Here is a 14,812-nt window from a genome sequence, read left to right as displayed (position 1 = left end):
GGGTAATAGCGTCTACTTCTAGAAGGGGGGGGGGGGAGTTAATGTTTTTATTACTCTTCTAGGAAGTGATCCCCTAGGTAGCAAGCTAGATGAACGTCCAACTTGGCTTAAACTTGGCAATACTAGTCTCCCAACATGGGTTTAACACGTTTTTACTTCAAGGCGTTAATTAGTGCCAGAATGTTTTTCTTCAGAGTTTCTATCGCATTTTTTTTCTAGCTTGCCACATAGATGCCAAAGTGGCAGAGTTGATCTGCAAACCTCAAATCCAATTTCGGCACAAAGAACTGTGATATTCGGGATGGCACTTGTCTTCGGGAGGCTTGGTTTGCTTCACGGTAGTACATTTTTTTATGGAACTACTTTGGATTTCTCGCGATGACATGGTGCTTCTTTGAGAGAAAGCAACTTTGCCTTGTCCACGGGATATTTTGCTTCTTGGAAAACGCCATTCGTTGCTTCGGTGAACCGAAAAAAACTAAATCCCCCAACCCGACGTAACTCCCCTTAAACGCCAACATTTTACAGTTTTCTCCAATCACGAAGGTGCGACGGAGGTTTGCTTACGGCAACCTTAACTCAAACCTGAAAGGCACGCTGGTATCGAAACTTAAAACAAATTCAAATTTTTTTTTGTTTTTGTATTCAGCACTCAAAACATCGCACTCAAAACTGCTCATACATCGTACAAGGGACACATTGTCCGTTGCAGACACAACGACAAATTTATCGGCGGGCACGTCTGCAGCATGTTCGAAACATGCTGACTTTGAGCTTATCAGGCCGACATAGAAGGCGCCAGTGTGTTCTCTCGTCGAAAGATATTTAAGACATTTTAAAGAAAAACTACAATGAAATCATGTTTATTTTTGTTTTTGCCCCCTTTCCCCTCCCCTCCCCTCTTTTTATGTAATACCCTTGTGGTGTGCGAGAATGGTGCGACGGTGGGGGTAGAGAAGAAAGAAGAAGAGGAAGAAAAAAAGGAAGAAGAGGACGGAACAAAAAGGGCCGGTTGGGCAGGCGGTGGAAGCCGACCTTCGGAAGCCTGAGCAGACGCCGTCATCGACCCTGGGACTTTGCGAAGGGGTCCCGATCGACGTCGACCTCCATTCTTCTCCCGCGACGAGCAGACACAGAAGGAAGACGGCTGACTGTGAGTGATGCTGACGAACACTGACTGGGTCACCTACGTTGATCTGTGGATATCTACGGACTATGACATTTACTCTTGCTTCGTGTAGATAGTATTTCTTCTTCATTTATTCCAGTTTACTTTCTTATTTTTCCTACGTTTTCTTCCCGATTTCTTAATTTTATTCTAATTCTCAAAGTAAAACTTGTTCATATTCACAAGGTCTCCTAATTTGAAACGACCCTCTATAACATACACACACTCAGGTGTTGTGACGGATAGCAACGTCACACCCTCATACAGAGGGCCTTTAGGGGTATTTCGAATAAAGAAAATAAATATACGTGTTTAAAGGAGCAGGATCACATCGGACTCACTAATATCTTGTTAAAAAAGACACAAAAAGGAATTTCAACACAAATTAAACGATTAGCAAAGAGCACCTGGTGGATGTCGCTAAAGCCTCCTTTGTAACGCCCGTCTAGGAACCTTGACAGGTTGTGACGAAGCTCCACGGCCAGCAGAAGAGAAGAGGGGAGGGAGGAACTCCCCACCCGAATGGACTCTCTTTTGTGTTGCCCAGACGTCGCTATTCTCCCTCTACAATATTATGGAAGGTTAGCCCGTCGCTCGAAATCCACAGAAAAGCAGCTTTGCGGTTAGTTGCAGTGCCCCGATTGCTGGCGTGCTCCGACCGCTTCGGTGGCTGGAACGGCTAGGGCGTCCTGACGACGTCAGCCTCGCCACAGCTTTGCTCATCCCGAGACAGACTACGTCACGATTACGCCGGATGCGACGTGCTCTCCGCTGGCTGCTCTCCGAGCGCTTGCCAGAGGGGGCCGTTTATTGCGAAAAATACAGCCATTGGACTCAAACTGGAAACGTGCGAATGTCCTTTACGGATATTGTAGATCATATTCCGCCTATTTCTGAACACGGCGGGTATATCTCATATTTTGTTGAAGTATTCCTTGAACGCGCACTGTCGTAAGCTGTCGCCAGTGTGCGAACCAGCCTTTAGAGGATGGACACTCTTCAACCCCGGTTTTATTGTGGACGCCACCATTTTATTGCCTAGTGCAGTGCAGCCGCAATTTGAGATCGTTCGAATTCGAAAATGCGGCTTGCTCAACTTTGGACACGGCGTCAGGAAGCACACGCGATATCGATTTCGGTCTGTCTTCGCGGACTGCAGAAACATCTGTGTAGTTGGAAAAACCGTTTCCCGCGATTTTCGGATAAAGATAAAAGCCAACAATGATTTCAAGCACCAAGGTTGCCAAAGTGTCGTTCCTGCGAAACGTGGTCCGCTTGGTGGCTCCACGTGACGCGATTTATTTTAGGCCAATGAAGGACAATTTTTGATGGAGCAATGTCCGACGTTCGCGGGGTTAATATGGTGGTTATGAGCGCTTTCGTTCAACAGCAACGTTGCAGGCTCTTTGTCGAGTGCAGCCACATAACGGGAAAGAGTGTCGTAGGTGTTTAATAACTTATTATTCGATGTAACAAAAGCAAAAAAAAAAAAAAAACGGTTATTTAGCTAGAGACTCACACTCAAAACCATAGACATTTCCGCTTTAAAAAATTCGTGTTTTTGGTAGCATCCTGCTTTGTACGACCGAAATAACCTAACATCCGGTATCACTCAAACTAAGTTCCAGTATACAGATATAAACCATAGTAGAGGAGGGCATGAGAGCTGGTGGAGACGTCAGAGTGCTATTCGCATAGCTTCCTGTACGAATTATGGCCATCAGTACGGTCTGTGACAGGATTAGAGCCCAGTAGATGTACCGCCTCGAGCGCGAGCTTCCTGCCTTGGGTAAGACTTCGTCGAAAGCGCCGCACAGGTACGGGGAAAGTGCAAAGAGCGCATGCTGAGAGCGGAGCTTCGACTGGGTTCTTAGCCTGTCAACCAAGATAGGCAAACCGCATTCAGTATATATGTCCATTTAATGGCATTTATCTGTCTCATGACGCTCCGAACTTCGCACTATCTGAGAGTAGTAATACCGCGCGCGCGCACGCACGCACGCACATACAAATACACGTACACCTACACCCTCACACATCACGAGATTGCGACTGAGCGCCCAGCCCGTTCTGCAGGGTAGTAAAACACATCCTGTGATGAAGCGTTCGAATTTCTCCTTAAAAAAAAAAATAAAGACGTACCTTGCGCAGGTTACATCCATAAAATCACATAAAACAAAGTTTCCATCGACACGCGCGTCGCAAAGTCTGCAGCACACCTGGATCGATGCTGAGTCGCGTGTTGAATTAATGTGTGCCGCCGTCCTTTTTATTTTATTATTTGCATCACCATGTCTAGTGGCACGGTGATTCACCTTTGTTCACTTTTGGTAAGGGCCAGATAGCCCACCGTCGAATGGTCGAGGGCCAAATAGGGGTAGGGGGGAGGGGGGAGGTTTTATTTTGTTAGTTTGAGACGAAGGAATAAACAAACAAGCAGCAGCAATGTGTCACGTTGCAAAGCAGCCGACTGTCCCTGTGACACCCTATAGGGAATTTGTAGGGGTGCCTCGTGCTTTCTGCTTTTTGTAAACTCACCGTTTTGCCATCTTTCACTTTCATTTGCATGTACGACTATACTGTGGAGACCGGCCCTTGCGGTACAACGTTTAAAACACCAACGTATACTGGCAGTTTTCAATGAAACGAAGAAAGGACACCTTCCTTGCCCCGTCGCATAATGGCTTAACTTCATACTGCAGGTTTTTCTTGCCGGATGATTTTTATAGCAGCATTATAAGAAAATGCCCGTATTTTAAAGGTATTTTCTGACGGCCAGAAGCCTAATCTCATCTCTTTATCTTTGGCAGTTGCTCTGCTGCTGAGCGAGATTTCGTGAAGTCGAGGTGCCCTACTGAGCAAAGAGCTGGCACTTGTAGCCTAGTAGTGTTATTGCCGTTATGATTGATTTCCATGGGAAAGGGCTGACAAACAAATATTTAGAAGAAGAAATATTCAGCCCCCCTCTCCCTCCCCCTACCCCTGGAAAAACAAAACACCAATAGAATAGTGCAATATGTATGAGCACGTTATATGAGAGTAAATGAAGCAAGGATATAAAACTACTATTTATGTCGCATGTAGCGCACGAGGCATTTAGCGCACGTCTTCACATGCGTCGTGCCGACAGAAGCGCCATCCCAGTGAAATGGCAGAAAAGTTGTGCGTTGTATTCCCCAACCACTGGAACACGATCTGCGGTTACCGATCATGTGGCTGGAGTTCACTTGGTGCGGCCAGTGCGCTTACGTTTTATACACACGGCGTATTTCTTCAACTCGAGGTGGTGGCACGTACCCGACATTTTGCGCAATCAACAACTTCCCACATCGAATTTCACGCGCGAAAACTGTCACGTATACTGACTCACGAGAACTTCTCCGATCCTTGACATCTGCATCGGGAACGACGAGCGTTTCGCAGCAAAAGATAAGAAGAACGCACACTGTGAAGAGACAGTTCTCTCTATTAATATTATTCGATAAATTTCGTCGGATTTGACTCACTCGGATTACTAGGCGTGCGTAACCGGGGAATTACCGCGAACGTCAAAGACTAGAGCCACTAAATGAGCTGCGATAGTGCCACTAAATAACCGTAGCTTATTTAGTGGCACTATCAAAGACCTAGCGGATGATCTCGAAGTATTTCGGAAATGTTTGAACCGCTAAAAGATCAGTTATTCCCGGCCAAACTGGCAGGGGCTACTGAAGGAAGATGACCCTATCTGCGAAGCCTGCAGAGAAATATAAGGTGGCAGGCATCAAGCACTTACTGTGGGACTGCAGAGGCCAGAAAGACCACAAAAAAACGGCGTGGGAATCGGCTCTGTACCAACCAAGGAGGCTTAGCGACTGGACTCACCCCAGACGCCATGGGAACAGCACCGAAAGGCGATCCTAGACTCCCTGGTTCAATTCATCAGAAAACATGGGGCTCATAAATTCAGCTAATATCACCATAGTCATCCACACCCCCTCCTTATGACCCCTCACCCCCACCCCCTCGTCTCAGAGCACACCACTCAATGACGGGAATCCTCAATATAATAAACATGCTGTCTCTCTCTCTTTCCCTCCGCCACTTTTTCATAGCTTCACCTAAATAGAGTGGCACAATGTTATTGGTTTATCGTTAGTCGATTTTCATGTCTATAATGTATGCCTCTTCTTGAAGTGGGCTTTTAAACCGCAAAGTAAAATAAATATAAATTTTCTTCCTTCTGAACGCATCTTCTAGACATAGTGGCAGTGTCACGGACTCCCAAGATGATCTCATAACTGCGATCTTCTTTCAATCGATGCAAAGTGACTCTGGAAGGATGATCGCTTATTTCAGAAATACGATGAAACGGAATGCGATAAAATGAATTTCACCGTATTCTTGGCACGAAGCGTTCATCGTAGAAAGGTAAGCAGGCGGCTTAGAATGCCATCCAAATGCTCTTTCTTTAATTTTTATTTCTGGTTGATTTTACGATGTTGGGTGAATGCGCGGATTGAGGGTCGGATGCGGTTCCGAATTTTACGGATGCGGTACGAATGCAAAGTTCTCCGGATACGAATCGGATGCGGATGATCAATCTATTATCCAAGCAGGGCTCTAACCTTCAGTCCACGTTTTCGAAACGACGTTCAGGCCGCTGATAGGCACACTTAGGGGCTCTGGAAGTTTTGGTAGATGTCCGTGTCTGTGCTCTAAATGCGCTCGGGTCAGCGGAAATATCCGAGGCGACGACCCGCCGCATAAAAGACGTGTGTTTGCCTATGTTACCAAGAGCAAAGTTCGGAACCTACAGACAGCCAGGCAAAATACCAGACCGAACAGTATAGCAATACAAAAAAAAATATCTAAAACAAAATGCCGTTTTAGTGGCGCCAGATAACTGCGACCATATCAGCGAACAGCATCATAGTTCAGTCACTCCTGCTACAGCTGGCCGCCATACGTGCGTAAAAAACCCTTAAATTAGGACCTTTTCGCACGCGAGTAGAATAGATTTGATTCATTTATGGCCCGTTTTTAGAACGGAAATCCGTTAGATGGAACGTAGCTCCGAATACGGATGGGAACAGAGTCCTTTGATTCTTTCAGTTAACATACCAGTTAACGTAGCGTATAAAATGTACCACTCAACTGTCGTTTTTGAGTCACGTAATGCGCGTACTCTTTCCTGAGAAAATACAGCTGCTTGGTGCACCGATGGTTTCTGATTGTTCAAGCGCTGCAGGCAACACGTTTGCTATCAAGGCTATGAGTGATTGATACATATCGCAATGCGTCCATGTTGTTCCTGCGATCCTGTTAGCGACCATCTGCGGCCAACAGCGACCACCAGTGACTACGTAAAGCAAAGGTTTCGAGCTTATTCCACTCTTTGGCGGTATCCTCCTAGCAGCGTTAGTCAGGCGTACCGAGATATACTCTCTCTTTGCCCGTAAACAATCCGGTCCGACTGAACGAGTTTGAATAGTATAAATTTCTTCAGTAGCAGCTTTTTTCCCGTGGACATCGACGACCACCATGTCTCAGCAAGCGGAATCCCATGAGAGCACCATTCATCAGATTACTCTAGATGGACTAGGCCTTCTTCAGAAGACCCTCCAGAAGCCTTCGAGTGAGGAACAGCAATTCCTTGACCTCGGCTGCGGCATAGGTGATGTCACGCGTGAGGCGCTTCTTCCGCGCTGTCTTCCTGTCGGCAGAATCGTTGCCGCCGACGTCTCCAAGGACAAGATTGAGACCGCCAAGAAGGACTTCGCCCATCCCAAGATTTGCTACGACGTTCTCGATGCTCTAGCGGACGACGTGTCCGCCTTCGCGAAGAAGTACGGTCAGTTTGATCGAGTCTACGCCATCTTCCTTTTCAACTGGGTGAAGGACCAGGAGAAAGGATTCAAGAACGTCTTCGATTTGTTGAAGCCCGGGGGAGAATGTCTTTGCATATTCTACGCTTCCAGTTTCCATCTTCAGTTTCGAAAGAAGTTGGCCAATACGGAACGTTGGAAGAAATATGCGGAGGTGAGTTTTGTTGGTCAGTTAAGAACCAACGCGAAGATAGATCAAGCTGTTAGGAATTAGATAAAAAAGGAACCTGCTAAAAACCTAAAAGTGAAAGCGATCGCTCCATGTTAGTGAGAAAGGTTTTTTTTTAAAGTTTCTCAGCAAAACTTGAGCTGCCATGTGTATGTACCAAAAGAAGACAACTGACGAGGATCCTTTTGTAAACTGATATTTCGGGTAGTAACTATAATTTCAGACCGAGCGGCCCATGTCTACATTTGGTCACATTCGCTGCAATAAAATTATATATTTTTCTAGGTGCACCCAATTTAATAATTGCACGTTTTAAGACGAATGAATCTGACTAATATTCTTTCGTTCTTAATTTACAGATTTGTGAAAGTACTACACCTGGTACCATAGACCTGGTTGGAAACGAAGCCCGGATTTCCTACATGAGACGCCTCTTGAAAAGCGCCAATTTGACACCGACCTTCTGCGATGTCATACAGGAAATATCAACGCGTTACGGCACTAAAGAGGACCTTATACGTAAGCGCATTTTTGCGTTCATTCCATAACAGAAGGAAGTTTTATCATATCCTTCACGTGACACCGTTAGCTTGGCCACCACGCAAGAACTAGGTGTGCAACGTACGGCGAAGAAAACATTTCAGCGAACCACCTCTAGATATACCGCGGTACCAGAGTAGAAAAAAAAAAGAATATAGACAAAGAACAATGAATGTTCTACAGTCATTACAGATATTCGGAGGCAACGCTTGTCAAGGTATTCGCGTGAACGCTTTACTTGTTCCGAGCTGCCACGGAAACGGTTTCCAGACTACATAAAATGAGGCAGCATGTCCCAATCTCTAACCGCATGAAGCTCCAACCAAACCGTCCATACATTCTACAAAAAAAGAAAAACACACAAAAAAAAAACACGCGGGTTTACTTTTGCAGACATGGTGACAGAATTATTTCCGGAAACGCTTCAAACAAGTTCGATGCATGTGTGCTTTATTGATACACATGTTTCGAACATGTCTTTTGTATGATGTATTAACTGTGTGATAGGGGCTTAAGCTTTTACTAAAATAAGCGCCAATCTCGTTTCGACCCTGAACTGTCCAAATACGTGTCTAAGATGTTCGTCTTTGTGCGGTATCCGATTTTCAGGAGAACTGATGGAGATCAACCCGCTCACAGCCAAAATAAGCAAGGAAGAAATGCCGTTTCTTCGAGAGGAGGTGATGAAGGAAGCGGACAGACTGTGGGCCGAAAAAGAAGCCGGCGGATCTCCACTTGACTACCCCGTGTACATTGTTCGCGCGTCCAAGGTTCTTTCATGAGATGAACCATAAGATATGACCGACAGATGAAGGCTGCGAGCACCTCTTTTTAAGCTAAGATGAAGCAGCGAACCAACGAAATTGTTATACGCTTTTCTTGGGAATTCGATAGCAAACTGGCTGAGTCGACATAACAGCTATTTGGTTGAGTCCCGTGGATTTTTCGTATTTCTGCGAGCGATTTAAACAAAAACGTACCTTCAAATAAATGTTTGCTTTTTTTGTTTTTCTGAATGGTTTCAGTCTGTTTACCGATTTTCCTCGGATATTTCAAAACAGCTTAAAAAAAAACACAGTACTGCAGAACCTGGGAACGAATGTTCTCCTTGTCTGCTGCGCGAGCGCTTTAGCTCCGCGCCCAGCTGAGCCGCGAAGCATTATAAAGTCATCGTGCCTGAGAGGCCTGAGGGCGTGGCGAGCTTCGAGCATGTCATTATCTCTCCGCAGCCAATAAGATTGTGGCGTTAGCCGATAAGAACGTCAGCGAACCAATCACGAAGCAAGCGGTGTGCACATAAAGATCATGCCCTGCCTTTTTAAGTCGTCACTGACCATATTGACAACTTTGAAAAGAGGGGTGAAGGGTGAAATCATCACCGTTTTTTGTTTCGTTTGTTTTCGTTTCTCGATTTAGTAATATAGGGTGTGGTGAAAAAATATGTTCATTCAGGGCATACTCAAGGTAGAATTGTAGTTCGTCAATTACCAGCAGTACTCTATACAGGGAATTCTCAAGAAAGGAGAACCGTGTTTCTTGGCTCGGGTAAATAAACTATACATCGCAGATAGTTCAAATTCCGTGAGAATGTGACGCTAGTGGTTGGACTCGAAGGCAAACAGTTGAGACATGGTGTAACCTGAATCAAAATATAATAGAGAAAAACGAAATTTCGCTATGAGTCCACCCTCTGGCTAATCTCATTAAAAAAAGAAATGACCTTCTAAGAGCCTGTCCCTACTGAAAAAAACCATTTGAAATTCAAACGGGTGGCAAACTGGTCGCCCGTTTGAATCAAACCTGTCGATCCGTTTGGATCAAACGTGATTATGGGATACGGGTACCCGTTTGGAAACGGTACCCGTTCGAAACGGTACCCGTTTGATACAGGTGCCCGTATGATACGGGTGCCGTATGGTACGAGTACCCGTTCGACATGGCACGTGACCACACGTTTGAACGTGCCCTTCGAAATGGCAAATTATGCGCTAGTCTGGGCGGTTGGTTATCTTAAACATATTTAAGACGTCCCGAAACTCATAAACGTATTTATAACATGGAGAAAACACGTAGAACAAATGCACTCGCGTAGGTGCTTGTAAGTGGACAGGAAAACCGACACAAAAGATTGATTTCAATTCTCCTCGAAGTTTATTACCTCTTCTGTAGACAAGTACAAACGTGAAAGCGATCTGTGAACACTATACAGGTAGACTTTCGGGGAAATTATTCTCCTGGCTGCCGCGCGAATAGGCGCTGCATAATTCTTTAGATAATTTAGAAGAGTACGCGTAGAAGAACGGTCAATCGTTGCCAACACGTAGGTTGCAGTGCACTTACCATAACAATAGCAGACTTGAAAGAGGTAATCCGTGATATTTGTCGACACGGTCAAAGCAGGACAACCACACAAACACAAACGAGAGGGAACGGCTTCTTGGAAGTTTCAACACGATGCGGCGCACAAGCTGTCATTTACCGAACCCAACCAAACCGCGAGAATTTGCGACTTCTTTGAAGAATCGCTCGTTGCCGACATACACGTGGGTCTTTTCGAACACTGATAGCTTTGGTGCACATCCAATGCGTTGTCGAGAGACATCCCAATAAGACCGCAGGGTTAGGCGACAGATTGAAGCAGGTAGGACGAGCGAACTTCGAGCAGCAACTGACAACAAGCAGACAAAGAAAAAAAAAATGAAAGCCGCTTACAACTCCCTGTAACGCCGAATTAGAGCGCAGCTCTTGAGGAGGAGGAGGCAAGGGCACTGGGGGGGGGGGCTTAAACTAACCAGGGGGGGTCACGTGACCTTGGGGGTCACGTGACCCCCAATGCCGATGTCATCACTGACGTCACTGATGACGTCATCAGTGACGATGACGATGCGGGTACCGATGACGTCATTAGTGACGTCACTGATGACTTCACCAGTGATGATGACGATGACGATGCGAATGTCGGTGACGTCATCAGTGACGTCGCTGATGACGTCATCAGTGATGATGACGATGACGATGCGGATGCCGGTGACGACATCAGTGATGTCACTGATGACGTCATCAGTGATGATGACGATGACAATGCGGATGTCGGTAACGTCATCAGTGATGATGACGATGACGATGCGGATGCCGGTGACGTCATGAGTGATGTCACTGATGACGTCATCAGTGATGATGACGCTGACGATGCGGATGCCGGTGACGTCATCAGCGATGATGACGATGACGATGCGGATGGTGATGATGACGATGACGATGACGATTCGGATGCCGGTGACGTCATCAGTGATAATGACGATGACGATGCGGATGCCGGTGACGTCACTGATGACGTCATCAGTGATGATGACGATGACGATGCGGATGTCGGTGACGTCATCAGTGACGTCACTGATGACGTCATCAGTGATGATGACAATGACGATGCGGATGCCGGTGACGTCATCATTGATGATGACGCTGACGATGCGGATGCCGGTGACGTCATCAGTGACGTCACTGATGACGTCATCGGAGGTCACGTGACCCCGGGGGTCACGTGACTTGGGGAGCCACGTGACTTTGGGCGTCGCGTGACCTTGGGGGTCACGTGACCCTGGGGGAGGGGTCACGTGACCTTGGGGTGACCTTGGGGAGTCCGTGACCTTGGGTGTCACGTGACCTTGGGATGACCTTGGGGTCAAGTGACCTTGGGATGACCTTGGTTACGCCGACGGCGACGGCGACGGCGACGCCGCTCAAGCCGGGAACGGGTCTCCTAAGAGCTGCGCTCTAAAATTAAAGCCGTTTACAATTCCCTGTAATGCCGAATTAGAGCGCAGCTCTTGAGGAGGAGGGAAGGGTACTGAGGGGAGTGTATACCCCCTCCTCCCCCCTCCTCACCTCCTCATCATGCTGCTCCTCCCTCCGAGCGGCGTCGGCGTAACCGTAGGTCACGTGATCCTCGTGACGTCGCGTGACCCTCACGACCTCGCAGGGGTCACGTGGCTTCACGGGGTGACGTGATCTCATGGGGGTCACGTTACCCTTCTCGGGGGATCACGTGACCCCCTCGTGTGGGTCAGGGCGGTCACATGACCCTTCCAGGGAGGTCACGGACCCCCCTCAGGGGGTCACTTGATCCCCCTGACCCCCCGGAGGGGTGTCACGTGACCTTCCTGACCCCCATGAGGGGGTCACATGACCCCGCGCAGGTGCTTCGGCACGGTGCCGGAACGTCACCGTGCCGAAAACGTCGCCGCGGTTACGCCGACGGCGACGGCGACGCCTCTGAACCGGAAACGGACGCGTAAGAGCTGCGTTCTGAAAGGATAATTACAGCGCTGGTCGACAACCTGAATGCTGACTTTCTCCGAGGTAATGCCACGGCATAAAAATCGTAGGGTATGAGAATTCTCTCGTTTATTCATTTGATTGCCATTAAAGCAACAATCTGGTAAATGCTTCATTAAGAAGATAGAGGACCTTACGCACACGCCGTAGATAGGCACTTTTTTACAACAAGGTTCTTTCTTAGTATCTTATTTTTAATGCGAAAGCATTAACTGTCCCATGGAGCGAACGGGCGTTATCAGCTCTTGAAGCCGCGCCAAATGGCACCTAACGTCCCCTGTCCCATGGAGGGAAGGCTGTAGTCCGTAGCAGCGAAACGGAAAATAAACCGTCATCTTGTAAACCCTGAGATGGGGAACGATAAAAAAACGGACGAACACAACAAAATCTCAAACGCAGCGGAAGTTTTATTGATAGAAACATACCAATAAATAGACTTTTACACAAAAGGAAAAGAGAAAGGGCAACAAAAACTCAAAAGCTAAAACAAGACGGCCAACGCGTTCACCCCAGACGGCCTAAGCCACTCCCCGGCTCCAACAAACCCCGGAAAGGGCGCCGACCACTCGAACAACAACAACCCCACGGTCACCACACATGGTGACCTCCAAACCGCTAAAGCCTAATCCCCAAATTTCTTACTCGAAGCAAACGCTTCCCGGTCCCCCGCCTTTTTCAAGGTTTACAAAGCTCCCTTCAAACAAGCAAAAACTTTTTCATTCGATCAGTGATCACCAAGGACGGCTGGCTGACACAATTCCCCCGCTCGCGAATGCATAAAGTCTCCTTAATTAGCCTTCTAAACAATTCTTTTTCGTTACACAACACAGAAGTCTTTTCCCAAAGAGGGGAACAAAAATTACAAGAACTAACATGATTAACCAATTCAGAATTCTGCGCCAAATGTTTTACACACCTTTTATGCTCCACAAGTCGGTCATTCAAACAACGGCCCGCCTGACCAACATAACACAATCCACAGTCAAAGGGGATCTTGTAGACTACCTCTGTGATACAGGAGACTGAGGGATCTCTGTGTTTTTTCCCGCAACATCGCTCACGTCTGAAGGAAAACGGAGTAAGCCTGTCTAAACGGAAGTCCGTCCTAAAAACTACATTAACGTTAAACTTCGCACCCAAGGCCTTTAGGCTATGAGAAAAACCATGAAAATAAGGAATTACAGCAAAAGCTCTACCTTGAACCCTCTCAGCGGTCACCGACGCGCGTACAAGCAGTCTACGTGCACTAGAAACGATAAAATCCAAACTATAACCCGCTGACAGTAGACGTTTGGTTTGAACGTCGAAAGCGTTACTAACACAATGAGAACAAGATTTTTTCAGTCCCCTGGCCTGGCGCTCAATGCTCATTGCTCATTTTACGAGCTAAAATCGAGACCATACAGCGAGCTTGGCGCTACTTTTTTACGATTTAGTTAAGATATATGGTTCACACATCTGCAACGGTTGCGTTCGCATGCAACCGTAACGACCGCAAGGACCACACCCCAACACCCGTGACTTATGGATTGCTTTGAGAAGCTACCTCTTGCATCGCTTGTCATGCTGTGTACGGCGAACACTATAGTCCCGGACACTTTGTCGTTACGGTCGGTTCGGTTACGTGCGAACTTAACCAATGCAGACCTGTGAACCAGCGTTTACAGTGACACGTAGCATGCATGCGGTGTTTTTCGCAAACATATTTTAATATCGGGATTTAGCTGCGACCAGGTATCCTTGTATTAACGTAAAACGTTCTTTGACTAGTTGCTCCAGATTTAGTGAAGCTGCATTTCGTGAAGCCGTGGCCCGTGACGTCACGCGGCTTCAGTTTGCTTGCTAGATATAGCGGGAAAATTGATGTCACGTGACCTCAACACCAATTCAGTTCCCTTACTAAATTTTTGGGGGAAAATGACATCACATGACTTTGTGTCACGTGACCTATACTCAAATTCAATTTCCCGCTAGTTTTAGCGGGAAAATTCACGTCACGCGAACTACATATCGATACAGTTTACTTGCTAAATTTAAGGGGGAAAATTGACACGTGACCGGCTGTGGCGCTTTATTTCCCATGCATACTCTGTGGATACAAGCCGACCCGACGGGCAAAGTCAATGGAATGGAGAAAAGGGGGGGGGGGGGGGGGGAAGGGGGGGAGTCAGTGGAGTGGATAGGATTGGAGACACCTAGAGGTACAGCTCGAGAAGAAACGCCTGTAGGTCACTCGCGCTAAACCAAAAACGTTTACCGCAGCAACACAATTGCGGGGCAATTTGCCTTGCAATTTTTTTATATTTCTACATACTGCTCCAAATATTTTAAAATCGTAATTTTGCACATGTCGTGACACTCTTACGCAGTTGTTATTGCATGAATTTTTACAGTATAAAACGCGCAACTGCAAATGACGTCGGCGCTGCCTGCAATTGGCCCATGCGGCGATTAACTCTCGGTGCATCGGAACTACGTCCTGTTTTCTTTCTTGTTCAGTCGACATACAAAAAAAAATGAAAGCCGTTTACAACTCCCTGTAACGCCGAATTAGAGCGCAGCTCTTGAGGAGGAGGAGGGAAGGGTACTGGGGGGTGGGTCAAGTGACCTCGGGGGCGGGGGGTCACGTGACCTTGGGGCGTCACGTGACGTCGCGGGGGTCACGTGACCTGGGGCCACGTGACGATACCGATGACGTCATCAGTAGCGTCACTGATGATGCCATCAGTGATG

General features: G+C 47.1%; 1 protein-coding gene across 1 annotated transcript; it reads left to right on the top strand.

The window, feature by feature from the left end:
• The first annotated feature begins 6,691 nt into the window (after positions 1 to 6,691).
• Positions 6,692 to 8,526, top strand: LOC115327094 (malonyl-[acyl-carrier protein] O-methyltransferase 2). The gene is made up of 3 exons (XM_029988025.4): positions 6,692 to 7,189; positions 7,564 to 7,723; positions 8,354 to 8,526. Exons 1-3 carry the CDS (start codon positions 6,692 to 6,694, stop codon positions 8,524 to 8,526), a joined length of 831 nt encoding a protein of 276 aa, XP_029843885.2.
• The last annotated feature ends 6,286 nt before the right edge of the window (positions 8,527 to 14,812 follow it).

Source organism: Ixodes scapularis, unplaced genomic scaffold (genome assembly GCF_016920785.2).
Source record: "Ixodes scapularis isolate PalLabHiFi unplaced genomic scaffold, ASM1692078v2 PGA_scaffold5__190_contigs__length_132052651, whole genome shotgun sequence".
NCBI classification, from domain to species: Eukaryota; Metazoa; Arthropoda; class Arachnida; order Ixodida; family Ixodidae; genus Ixodes; species Ixodes scapularis.
This window is presented reverse-complemented; position numbering and strand designations above follow the sequence as displayed.

Coding starts and splice junctions, on each gene's coding strand:
- LOC115327094 (XM_029988025.4), top strand. CDS start 6,692: ATGTCTCAGCAAGCGGAATCCCATGAGAGCACCATTCATCAGATTACT. Junction 7,190..7,563: donor GTTGGAAGAAATATGCGGAG/GTGAGTTTTGTT, acceptor CTTAATTTACAG/ATTTGTGAAAGTACTACACC. Junction 7,724..8,353: donor CACTAAAGAGGACCTTATAC/GTAAGCGCATTT, acceptor TCCGATTTTCAG/GAGAACTGATGGAGATCAAC.